Source organism: Haliotis asinina, chromosome 5, assembly GCF_037392515.1.
Source record: "Haliotis asinina isolate JCU_RB_2024 chromosome 5, JCU_Hal_asi_v2, whole genome shotgun sequence".
In the NCBI taxonomy this organism is placed as follows: domain Eukaryota; kingdom Metazoa; phylum Mollusca; class Gastropoda; order Lepetellida; family Haliotidae; genus Haliotis; species Haliotis asinina.
This window is the reverse complement of record NC_090284.1, coordinates 69,009,307-69,021,971: the sequence shown is the minus strand read 5'-3', so window position 1 is coordinate 69,021,971 and position 12,665 is coordinate 69,009,307. Positions and strand designations below refer to the sequence as shown.

General features: G+C 37.7%; 1 protein-coding gene, 1 long non-coding RNA gene and 1 pseudogene across 2 annotated transcripts; all 3 read right to left on the bottom strand.

Annotated features, from left to right (window-relative positions):
• Positions 1 to 226: 226 nt before the first annotated feature.
• LOC137284004 (uncharacterized) lies at positions 227 to 3,958 on the bottom strand (annotated as a pseudogene).
• A 2,138-nt stretch (positions 3,959 to 6,096) lies between these two features.
• On the bottom strand, positions 6,097 to 7,861 carry LOC137284132 (uncharacterized). Its single transcript, XM_067815816.1, has 5 exons — positions 7,436 to 7,861; positions 7,045 to 7,200; positions 6,847 to 6,921; positions 6,540 to 6,665; positions 6,097 to 6,224 (listed from the first exon to the last, which is right to left on the bottom strand). Exons 1-5 carry the CDS (start codon positions 7,662 to 7,664, stop codon positions 6,139 to 6,141), a joined length of 672 nt encoding a protein of 223 aa, XP_067671917.1. The 5' UTR covers positions 7,665 to 7,861; the 3' UTR covers positions 6,097 to 6,138.
• A 708-nt stretch (positions 7,862 to 8,569) lies between these two features.
• On the bottom strand, positions 8,570 to 11,573 carry LOC137284128 (uncharacterized). Its single transcript, XR_010956886.1, has 4 exons — positions 11,521 to 11,573; positions 9,991 to 10,137; positions 9,643 to 9,738; positions 8,570 to 9,040 (listed from the first exon to the last, which is right to left on the bottom strand). It is a non-coding gene; the product is annotated as an uncharacterized lncRNA (long non-coding RNA).
• Positions 11,574 to 12,665: the final 1,092 nt, after the last annotated feature.

Here is a 12,665-nt window from a genome sequence, read left to right as displayed (position 1 = left end):
AACCAGGAAGGACATTAGGTCATTATCTATATTTATCTTATGTTCCCGTGACATAGCATTATTCATGTCATGATGACTTACGTCCATACGTTTGTAATACTCTAACCACGTCACAGACTTATAATACAATGCAACCGCTGCTCTATGGTGTATACCATGTGTTTTAGTGTGTTCCTTCCTTACACTTAAGTTGGTATTAATACAGTTTCATACTGTTTGTTTGTCATTACTCCGCAAGGTTTACAAAAGTCATTGGCACTCCCAGACATACAAGGTTACACACTACGGGGAGGTTGTTGACTGTAGCGGCTGTTATATACATTTCTTAGTCATCAGTATGGGGCAATGTCCGCATCCGTTTCATCGGGGTACCTAGCGTGTTGGTAACAACTTCAGTGTAAATAATCATTTATGTTAAAAGAGGAGTTAACGAATATATTCCATAATGCTTTAGACGCTCACGTTGACATACATATTTCAAACGTTGTAAGTTATATTACAATTCCAAAGCCATTAAAATCTTTGAATAGTCCTGAAATAAAATATGTTTAATTTATTAAATGATATAATTTGCACATGTTCAGTGAAGGTAGGCTGGGTATGTATGTGTATTACAAAAGAGTATAAATATTGTAACAAGACTACGAATTTGACCATTCTTAGATGTTTTAAGGGAAACAGTAAATACGAACAAATCCATATTTTGCTGTTCTTTTCCACACTCATTATTCAAGCATTATTCTTTTAAAACATGCCATCGAGCTCCACCAACTTTCTAGAAAGTAACAAAATTATGGAATACGGGAGACTTTAGAGAAGTCACGTTTCTTTTAAAGAACATCGTAATTTTAAGGTCACGTAGTAATTTGCCACTGACTGACTACTCATATCATTGCAATAAGCTAATGATTAAAATCGATATATTGGATACCTATAAGGAGTTGTAGTCTAGTGTGAAATGATTGCATGTGTCTATTTTATGTACTTAAATAAAATATTCATTCTTATCAACATCAGACGTCAGCCACGAAATCGTGAAATGGACCACCTTTGTGTGACTGGAATGGCTTTAAAGGATGTAACGTCAGAGGGCCTTAAGTACAACTAATGAGGGAGATGCTTTCGCGATAACGAGGTTTCATCGGAAGTAAACTTTGTCGCCAGCAGCTCTCAGGAGACACTTTAAACTGTGAACCAACACGCATTTTTAATCCCGTCCAACACTCAAAAAGACGCCGCTATATAACTGGGATATCTGTCAATTTGCCGAGTGCACGACACCGTAAATACAGTCTAAACTGCACTAATCATAGATCGATGTTTAACACAATCTCTCACTACATTACGGTCTGCATAATACGCTACTATTGGCTGTGAAAAGAAAAGGCAGCTAGCAAATTGTTGCAATATCTGGGTCAAGGTCGTTGCAGCGTGCACAGTTCAGTCACGACCATGCAACAACATCTTCAAAATGTGAACTATTAACAGTTGCATTAAGTCAGATCTAGATGAATGCACTTTAAGCCTCATGCGGTGGAGAAATCTGCTGTGAAACTATTTTCAGCTCGGAATATTTTGATCAGATACAAAAGTATACTGCCTACCTATGCAGGCTCTGTGTAATCCCCTGCACTGCATTGTTTACAACGAAATTGTCACATGATGACGAGATTTTCAATTTGGCATGAAATAATATACTTCATGCAAAGTTCCTTGATTTCTCACAAATGAAAGAATAAGATCAATAATTATTTGTAAAATATTGATGAGTTAACGAAATGAATTATTCTATTTGCTATCAGTTAAAAAAAGTGCAACAAAATGTCCGGTGTGCAGTTTCGATGAAATACTCAACAGAGCTACTTCTAGATCTGATATTCGCAAACAATGCATCGAATTGTGATAATATGACACCTCTACGCAAGATTATCATCTAAAAAAAACTCCATCATGAGCACAAAGCAAACAGAACTTGGAACTATGTCAGACCCTGTGCGATACATTTGCATTGAGATCTGTCCTCCGAAAGGGAAGTAACTCGGTGGTTACTCATTACTGTATATGATGTTAAGTTGCTTTTTAATCTGTGTTCATGCAAAGTAATATTTGCTAAATTTGCACAAAATATGATTACATATTTTTTCTGTGGTGTGCATGTGTTGAGTTTCAGAAGAAAGAACACAAGCACATACTCATTCATTTTATTCATGACACCTCTCCACACTACGTTGTTTGTTTGAGAAATAGATGCAACTTTTGTGGTTTCAGGCAGTCAGGATAGGCGTTTCTTTAAAATATGAACGAGCATGTTAAGCTTGTCTTGACAGTGTTAACCTGAGACTCATCGTTTAAACACCTTAGGCAGAATAACGGTTCACATTCAGTATATGTTCTGTACAAGGTATTAGTCTATGACATATACTGATATTCCCACCTAGTTGGGCCTCCGGTTACTGCCAGAAACACATGACCTACTTTGTCAGATGAATGATCAAAACACAAAAGCCATCTGTCCCAGGGAAGGCTGCAATGAATGCCACATCAGTACCAGTCCGTGGTGGGCGACCACTATAAAACAGGAATATTTCTTTCAACATACATAGGCGCTGTTTGAATTACCAGCGTTAATGTCGTTGAGACCTGACACGTGAACAGGACACATTCATGCAAACGTTTTAGTCTGAAAGTGGGATGACAAGAAAGTCTTGACTTGAGCCAGTAACAAACATCGTGAATACCTATATCTAGTACACAGACCAAACACATGGTTCGACAAAATATGGAATAACCGTTGATTACCGTTGGCAAGTGATATCTAAGTGAAATATGCCTTGTAGGATTCCTGTACAAATAATACCTGGTCATTCTGTAATCAAAGAATACTAGCATATGTTATAATTTGTATCTGCATTGATACAGGCAGAAGGACACAGGTCAGATCGGTTCATAGATTCATCAAAAGTTTGTTGCGGAGGACAGGGCTTTTCTCCTTTTTCCTTTCCTCTTCAGTTTCCTTCTTTGTCATATCCTACAGCTAAAATAGAAGTGTATATATTGTGCTACTCGTATCTTTAACGTTTCAAGTTCCAGTTACATTTATATAAAGACGAGGTGTCATCAGACGCGTACATGTCCATGGTCTTTAATACGACACAAACTTAACACTGTATAGGATCCAGTGTAGTACAGATTTGATACCAACACCGTATATACGTATGGCCCCACGTGTGTTACTGCATATATTTCACTTGTACTTCAGCTATATAACCCATCTATTTTCTACACCGTGTAGCATGTGAGCCACCTTAATCTGATTCTCGTCCCAGCCGTATAAGCCACGAAGACGGACCCGCAGAGGATGAATCTTTCCCCAATAGTGATTTTTTGGATGGTGCATATTGACGGGTATTAACTATCTGATCCATAATGAGAATTAAAGAAATATATTTTTTTCCTTGCAACTGGATTGAATAATGTATGAATTTTTATGCGATGATATCATTTTTTTACTCACTGATTTTAGCTGCCATTGAGATTGCACAGATAACGTCAACTGGGTGCCATGAACCTCTCCTGTATTAATATATCATTGCAAATACACCATGTGGTCATGTCAGGGTAACAGCGAGTAGACATTATATACCACGTAGTGACTATATACTGCAGTAGATTTTTAAAACATAATAGAGCACATGTAGTTGTTTACAAATATTACAACGTTTATTTACAGACGGTTGTATATAATAAGATGCAAATTTCACCTAGACGTTTAAAATCTGGATTCCTTGTTGGTTTTAGTGCTTCAGAGTATTCACATATATCACTGTGAGGATCGCAGTTGTGGGTGACGCTATCATAATATTTTTGTTTTACACACCGGCTTTCTGCTGACTGCAAACAATAAAACGGTTATCACAAGGATTCCCAGCAAACATTTCATGTTAACTCCAGTCGGCATCATCTGGAAAATTATTTTATTTGAGTAAGACATCTCTTTGAACCGTTATAAACAGTCCGTTTGTCCAGTAATGAGCCAAGAAGACATGTGACAGCTGTGACTGGATGAAATAGTGTAGGATGGTTATGTTATTTAAAAGCACACCCATTCAGTAACTAAAACTGACCACAATTTTAAACAATTACTGATATATTTTTTATGCTATGACGGATGCCTATGCATGTACAAATATGTTCAAGTAGGTGACATTTGGTGCGGAGTTTGGGTTGGGGTGTTCAGCGTCGTGCGCTCGGAAAATTAGTCGAACAAGTTCTCCAGAAATTGTGTTCTGTTGTAGTTGAAAATCCAGACTATACCCATGTGCACATAGAGTGGCTGTCGTTAGCCGGGGTGTTATTTTAGAAATATAAGGGTTCTATAGAAGTCTGTGGAAAAACATTTGGTGTTTTGTAACCTGAAGCGATCCCCACTAGACGCAATGTTTTACCACCGGTATGCTTCACGATACCAGGAAGTCAGTGGGTGTTACCATGCATGTATTCAGAACAATCTATTTAACCAGTTGCAACGTGTCCAAGCTGCCAATATAACATGCTCGTAAGAGGTATGCACTGAGTGTTTAGTGGAACACGATCATGCAAATTTCATTCAAAAAAACTTATTCCCACGTATACCGGGTAGAAGGTATACACATCTGTTGTATAAGAAGAAATAGTTTCAGACATTTCCACCATTTCCGAAAATATAGATATATTGTCAAAGATGCTGGTATTGATTTCATATTGAATTGACCACAGTCGTACAGACGCACCCTTTAAACAAAAGTCAGTTCTTACTTATCCCAAGTCGGCCACCATGAAAACTTGCACGGGCGTAACAACTGAATTTGGTTTAAAGGGGACGTTTCTGTAAAGCGTGGTCAATCCAAAATGAAATCAATATATTATGTATGTTACCATATTTGACAGCATATCTATTTTTTCTGAAATGGTGAAAATGTTTGCAAAACAGTTTCTTGTTAATGACTACGGAAGTATAATGCTATATATTTCAAGTATACCAGTGACATTTATTACAATGCATGGCTAGATATATCTAAATTGCTGACAGCAGAAAGGATGATGTAAATCCAGCTGGAGTCTATGCAGGAAGCAAAAGTCCCTATGGTCCCTAGTGTGCTGATCTATCTTCAGCTGTTGGCAATCTGTAGCCCATTTTTATATTGTATTGTTCTTTATAGTACTAGTTTATTACTAGTTTAACATTCTTCTCTGTAATATTCTAGTTAGTTTTACTGTCCTTCGATGGCAGGCTTTTACAATGCACCATTAATTAATATGTTTTTTTTTTTTATAATTAATTGTTCTCGTCACGATATGGCTGAAATATTGCCGATGTGACGATAAATTGTAACTCACTAACTCACTCACAAATATTACACCGCGCGTGTTCACTGTGCGCGGATTGTTTATCTTGGTTTCAGATGCACGTGTCTGATAACAAGTGACCTAGTTAGGACTGATTGCGTCAAGCACTGTTATAAGTAACACCCACGCGACCATCAATCATTCAAAATGAATGGTATCATATATATATGCAAGAGTAACTTTAGTGTTAATGTCATTGATGCTCAGTGTTACATATATTCGATAACATCTCAATCGTGGGGCGGGAGTTTTGCTGCTGGGATTGTGACATATAAATAATTATGTAATCTCAAATTTTCTTGTTGAAATGTATAAAAGTTTCACTGCCATACTCACGTACTAACAAATAGTTGGTACAATGATAAATGCTTGTTTGCAAGTGAATGATGCAAATGATATATAAGAAGAATATATTAAGAAGACATTGCTCACAATCATTATGATTGGAGGAATGGAGCGTTGTACTTGCTGATACATATTTCGGCATCATCTCCATGAGAGCCATTCCAAGGCCTTAAAAAGCCATAATGCAGTTCTAATGGAATAAGCTTGCATGGTGACTGTCCAATGTAAAGGGAGGTAATTCAAGACCTCCGAGTGTGGATCGTTATACACAGGATCCCAAACAGACCAAGACTATACATTCCATGCAGAGTACAAACGTGCTTTCTTGCCCAGTAACACGTATCATATTCACAAGCAAAGAAGGTGAATTTGTAAACTTGTTTATTAAAAACTGTAACCTATTATATATTACACTGAATGACTTGCACATTTTCCATCACAGTGATTTTCATCCTCGGGCTGTGTGAGAGGGTTTCCCTCGCCAGTCAGGAGTTCTGAAGGTTGAAAATTGAAAATTGATGAAGCAGACATACTTGGTATTAACATTTATGATTCATATCTTCGATGGCTCTTACTTTAAATGTACAATAAGTCCTAACTGTACTAATTATGTCATCTTTTTGTAACTAAATTTTCCATTTTGCTATAATCAAACATGTGAAAAAACGAAACAAGCTGCATCACATGCAATAAACGTTCACACCACACGTTATGCGAGTTATCGAAGGTTAACAGGATCAGATGTCTGTGGTTCATACTCTGTGTGTATTGGTGTTAGTTGACGTTGGAGAGGTGGGGCTGATAAATACCTGGTTTGGGTTTAGATGGACGCTGACAGAAACACTTCTTCTTCCTGATCAAGAACACCCACAGACCGCCAACTGCAGCAACCGCGACCACACACGTCGCAAACAGGATGATAACAATGATGACCACTGTGTAAAACCATTAAGATTACACTTTGTAATCATACAATCATATAGCAATCATACTATCCGAAATTAATTGTCTGTACAAATTTTTCATATACAAAAATTCAATGATTCGGTTAGGGCAGTGACATATGTTTATTCGAAACAGATATCACAGAAACACGACATTTTACAATGCACGTACATGAGTAGGGAAGATTGGTGTTGTTCTTCATGGTTGTATCTTGTGCGGAGACAGTTTTGTTTTTACCAGACCACTCTGCAACAAAGCAACAACATCCTTTACCAATTTTAACAATATCATATGACATTAACCTAAATAGGTGACCGGAAATATTATGTTCACTTTCAAAAGATCGAATATCTATGAAGGACAACTGACCTGGACAGAGACGTTGACATTTGTTTTCAATGTCCCGTTGTTGTGTTTTTTCTTGGAGACAGAGACCCTCACAGGAATCACATCGAGATACAACGGCATCATAATATTGTAGATGTGGACACTTCGGCCCGTCTGGAGATCCTCTACGACCATATCCTAAAATCAAATAAGGGTTTTATTATCAAAAGGCCTTAGTTGGACAGATGCTGAAAGCACACTGGGATACCACGCACGAAATACAAATGCACGTTTCAATGCTTTTTCACTGTATCACAGTTACAGATACGATGTCAAGATATCATTTGTGCAATACTGTGTATACATTTTTCAACAACATACAGACCGGTTATTACATCATAACGCAATGCAAAAGAGATAGAGTCAAGCTCACCTGGACATTTAGTTTCGCATTCCGTTATCGTTTTTTGTACCTCGGAGTAGTCACATATATCACTGCAAGGGTCACAGTTGTCGGTCCCAGTATCATAGTACGTCCCTCCTTCACATATGGGCTTTCCCAGTACTGTGCATAGGAACACAGAGGCCAACACGAATCGTACCATTTTTGTATTAGGCTTAACCAATGCCCTCCAAATATCTGTTTCGACTGAGTCGGACATGAGAATGATAACTCCTGTCCAAATGAAGTATTTTTTCCAGTGTCACTTCACCCCAACTTTGATTTAGGAGGTGTGTGGGGACCCTCCTGTGTCTGGTGGTTGGGACGAACATTCTGATGCTTTGGGAGAATATCACCATGCTTTATACCTGGATTTCGGTATGACCTCTGTTGCTCACGCCACCAAGAGCATATAGTCACGTGACGTGAATGGGAATACCCAACATTTCGCTCTCTAATCTTATGTAATTTCCTGTTAACGGGAGGTAAAGAGCACATTCTTTATCACACAACTATGTGACGTCACGTATTACTACGCACATATGTCTGAAGTCATTGATTTGCGTGCACACCTCAATAAGCTGAGTTTCATGATCTGTGGCAAATGAAACCACATTTTAAAAAAAACATTAATGAAAGAATGACATTGTATGATAAATAGGTTATCACACTCGTGTGTTTTGGGATGGTTAATATCCTTCATTAGGAATAAACACTATGTATGCAATGCTTATTCCCAGTGCAGGGTATTAACCATCCCAAAATAAACATCGTATTTAGAGAGCCTTGGGGACCTAAATACATAGTGTTTATTCCTAATGCAGAATATAAACCATCCCAAAACACACTCGAGTGATAATCTATATATGCGTGAGACAGATAGTGCTTACAATATCCCAGGACCAGGTCTACAGACTGTAGTTATCGGTCTAGGCCATTCATTGCTACTTCAAATATCAACTGATTGGGTTGTGTGTTATGTAGTAAACTCGTTGGAATCTCAAAGATTAAACCAATGCACATGTTCAGTGGAATACATGGTCCCAGCAAGTAGGTATACTATATGCAATTAACTCGCCATACTGCTCAGCGAATGTTCATTGAATCGTAAAAAGCAACGCAAAATGACATTATTATTTTTTTATTCTTCACAAGCGAAATGCAACGTACATATTAAATTTATTTCATTATCATATTGCATTCATCTAAAACGATATGCAGAATTTATTCAAATGATACGCGAGATGTTTTGGAAACTCATCAGGAGCTGAGATTCAATATGAAGCAATGCATGTATATTCCTATATACAAGTATTACACATATGCATATGGGTATTTGTTTATGGTTGAACATTTGAGAACATATTTCTCCGTTATAATTTCATACTGAGGACATTGTTTGAGACTTAAGTCAACATACTGCGCACATTGATTGAGACGTAACTGAACGGGGCTTTCTCAGATTGGTCGCAGATTTATTTTTGGAAAGGAGCGACTGAATTTCTTTCCTCAGTAGAATTGTCAAGGAAACAAGAGTAATCAAGACGATGCCAGCAGCAAGTAGAATGACAGCATATTCTGCCGCAGAATACCAATCTGAAAAAATACATTTGTATTTATTCGTTTCATAAGTATTAAAGCACAGCAGGACCCCTTACATAAATTCAAACCATCTGTTGCCATTTATAAAATTAGCTAAATTAATGCAATTGATAAGTAGTGCTAGTGCTAGATTTCAGATCTATCTATCTGATGTTTGTTTTATCCACAAAGTTGGAAGTAACTAACGTTATGGGGATTCAAATTTATTTGCTCATTGCGGCTTAAATGTTCATTTATTTTCGAGTTTGTTGCATTCATTTACTCAAATTACATATAAATCAGGTAATGTGATGGTTGGTGTTTCACTTAACGTAGCAATCCAGCTACCTCGAAGCGGCTTGTAAACAGTCCAGTGATTGATGCCATGAGTGAATGATTTTTAGTCTGGCCACCAACAATCATAACAGGCATTCCCACAGGGATAGACATTTTGTGACAATGGACTGCTCATCAATTCCCTGACGTGCAACCAATAATTTGTGTCACTGTGACAATTATTTTGAGACAATGCTAGTGATATCCAGTGCGTTTGTACTGAGACAACACACTAACTACTTTTCGTATTATGCTTACTTGATCCCACATTGGAAACTTACAGTGTCCATTGCTTGAGATATCGTCTGATATACGGTCTAGTGGTAGGGTTGTAGACTCATCAGTGAGTGTTTCTGTCGTAGCCTCCGGTCGCGATACTAAAATACACAGAGTATTACAACAGCTTTAATAATGTTCCAATATCGTATTAAATGAGATCAAATCATTAAAACGAATTACTGTTATTAAATGTCCTTCAAATTTCAAATATATTTTCGCTGTACTATCGGCTGAATTGAATAGATGTCAGCGGACAGACCGTAATCAAAACGTCCACCGATAGTTGTTTTGAATCATGTTGCTGCACATGTCATGTAAGTGTATATGTCAACACATGATGTCCATGTTACCTGGACATAAGCTTCTGCAGCGTGAGACTGTCCCTCTGACCTCCGCTTGGTGGCAGAGTTCATTGCAAGGCTGACATGTGCCAGAGGTCGATTCCCAGTAGAAATCCGTCGAGCAGCTACCCATGTAGTTCCAAGTGGTTGTGCGATCTGTATTGTACCGAAACAAAATGATAATTTGGTGGATAATAACATTTCACATGTATGTTTGGTAACATAGATATATTGAAGAAATGGCATGTCAGACAGGCTTACCTGGCTGACACACGTCATCGCAATTGCGTAGATCGATGGTTGTACTGTTTATCACTGGATTGTCTGGTCCAGACTCGATTTTTACAGAACGCCGCCTTATAATCTGCAGTGAGTTAGTGAGTAAGTTTTACACCGCTCTCAGCCATGTACCAACTATATGGCGGCGGTAAATAATCGATGCTGGACCGGACAGTGCAGTCATCAACACCATGACCATCGATCTACCGGCTTGGGAACCGATGACATCTGTCAACCAAGTCACCGAGCCTGACCACCCGATCCCGTTAGTCGCCTCTTACGACAAGCACACATTCAAATGGGACCTTCACGGGTTCATATAGCTGGGATATTGCTGACTGTGGCTTTAAACAACCAACCACTCGACCAATCTACTGTGTCAATAGTGAATGAACATGATTCTGTTTATATACTGTTGAAGGCAAGATGTGCAATGTACTCTTCCAATCATTACATGCCGACGTATATATGGTTACTGATTTTCTGCCATATATACTGAAAGAAACAAACACACAAACGCAGGGAAATTCAAGTGTTCCTTTAATATTTTCAAGTTTTCATCACCAGTTTTGAATAGCGCTGGAATAGAGGAAATCTGAGAAAATTCAGTCAAACACCTGCCAGGAAGTGATGTTTCCTTATTTGTTTCCCGCAGTATATTTTCATTTTTCTTCACGTATTTGTGTATTATTTCTCCCTACCCTTATTATGATAAACAGAACAGAATATATGCATATACATACACTAAAAATAACCCAAATGTGCACTTCATTAAAAATATGTAATGGTAATTCTACTGCAAATAAAATAATCTGTTACAAAAAGGCACACAGTATGGCTACACATTTCTCATGTTATAATGAGATTGTCACGAGGAAACGTGGCGTCTCTGAAATGTGTAGGAACGAAACCACCATGTAACTGTGGGATCATTATTAATAAATGACACGGAAGGCAGGTCGAAACAGGTCAACACACGCCCTATAAAAAATAGTCCCATCTGTTTATGCGTACTATTACATTCCCATTTGCATATCGGTCAATGACATTGCAGGGAATGTTTGTCCTTGGTATCACCAAAGCTTGTAACTGATGACGATACAATAGCTCATTACAGATGTATTAAAATGAATTTATGTGTTGAGTCTTGTCTAAGATATCGGCTCAGAAATCCGGAAAATCCGTTTTAAAGTGAGCCCATAGCAAACACTACAACGTCTCTACGTGGCTAATGATTAAATAAACAGAAGAACAGTTTACCTCTTTATTCAGTCGTAATTCTCTCTCTTTCGGGGGCCTGGCGGAGTAATCTAATCTGGCGGTTTAATCATAGCATATTACAACCACTGGCAGGTCAACAGCAGGACGTGACCTTTTTCCTAACCACATGACCTCTGCTATGCATCTCGTCTCTGAAATTCTGAGACGAATTTAGTTGGACAACTAGTCCCTATGGTTACAATGTTATAGCAGCACTTCTTCCTATGATTAGTTGTCAGGAGTTATTTCTAGTGTGATCAGTTCTTATGCTATCTATGCATAGAAACGCACCTTTACATATATTTCCATTAGGCCTATGTTCTTTACATATATTTCCCCCTTACCTCTGTACAAGGCAGGATGGAAAGTAAGAACTAAAGCTAGGTAGTGACGTGGAATCCCAGCAGCTACCATACATACTTTTAATCTTGAGTATTCTGGTTACAGTACGTGAGGGATATGCTTGCTCTCAACCTATCAAAATTACCTTCTACTAGAATCAGTACTTTATTGTGAAAGTGTAATCCCAAATATACCATATGTTACATTTGACCAGTTTCTAAATGTCAATGTGCATTCACGTCGCTTGATCATGTCCCTAGAAAGCCGCTTTGTGCCTAAGCTGACTCAGATCTGCTTGTGGTATGAACGGATTCGTACAGTGGGAATATTTTTTTCCTTCAGGTTGTGATATGTTTTAGTGTTCTTTTTATTTCATCCGACGAGTTACCTCACAGTATGGACGGAAAAAGTAATAATATATGTTTTGGCGTTTATTTCATCGTTGAACACAATTTAAGTCTGACTGTTAAATATTCTATGCCTCTCGTTTATCCCAACTTTCGTTTCTTGCAAACATTTTTTGCAAAATCATCCGAAACAGATGAATATACAGGAGAGCAAATCGTGCCATTTTCACCCTTTGAAATGTCATCAAAATCAAAATGTATGTTCCTGATACAAGCTGTATTATGCAAATGTGATCTCCATAACTTCGTTTACATAATATATTTTATGACAAACATCATGTGTCATATATCCTTTATTTCTTTTATGATAAGAACATTCTTATGCCAATATTCTTGTTCAAAGTGTGCTATTTTTATGAGTTCATTCATAAAAATTATTGTACCTATGTTTCAAAA

Coding starts and splice junctions, on each gene's coding strand:
- LOC137284132 (XM_067815816.1), bottom strand. CDS start 7,664: ATGTCCGACTCAGTCGAAACAGATATTTGGAGGGCATTGGTTAAGCCT. Junction 7,201..7,435: donor ATGCGAAACTAAATGTCCAG/GTGAGCTTGACT, acceptor ATTTGATTTTAG/GATATGGTCGTAGAGGATCT. Junction 6,666..6,846: donor CACCAATCTTCCCTACTCAT/GTACGTGCATTG, acceptor GGTTTTACACAG/TGGTCATCATTGTTATCATC.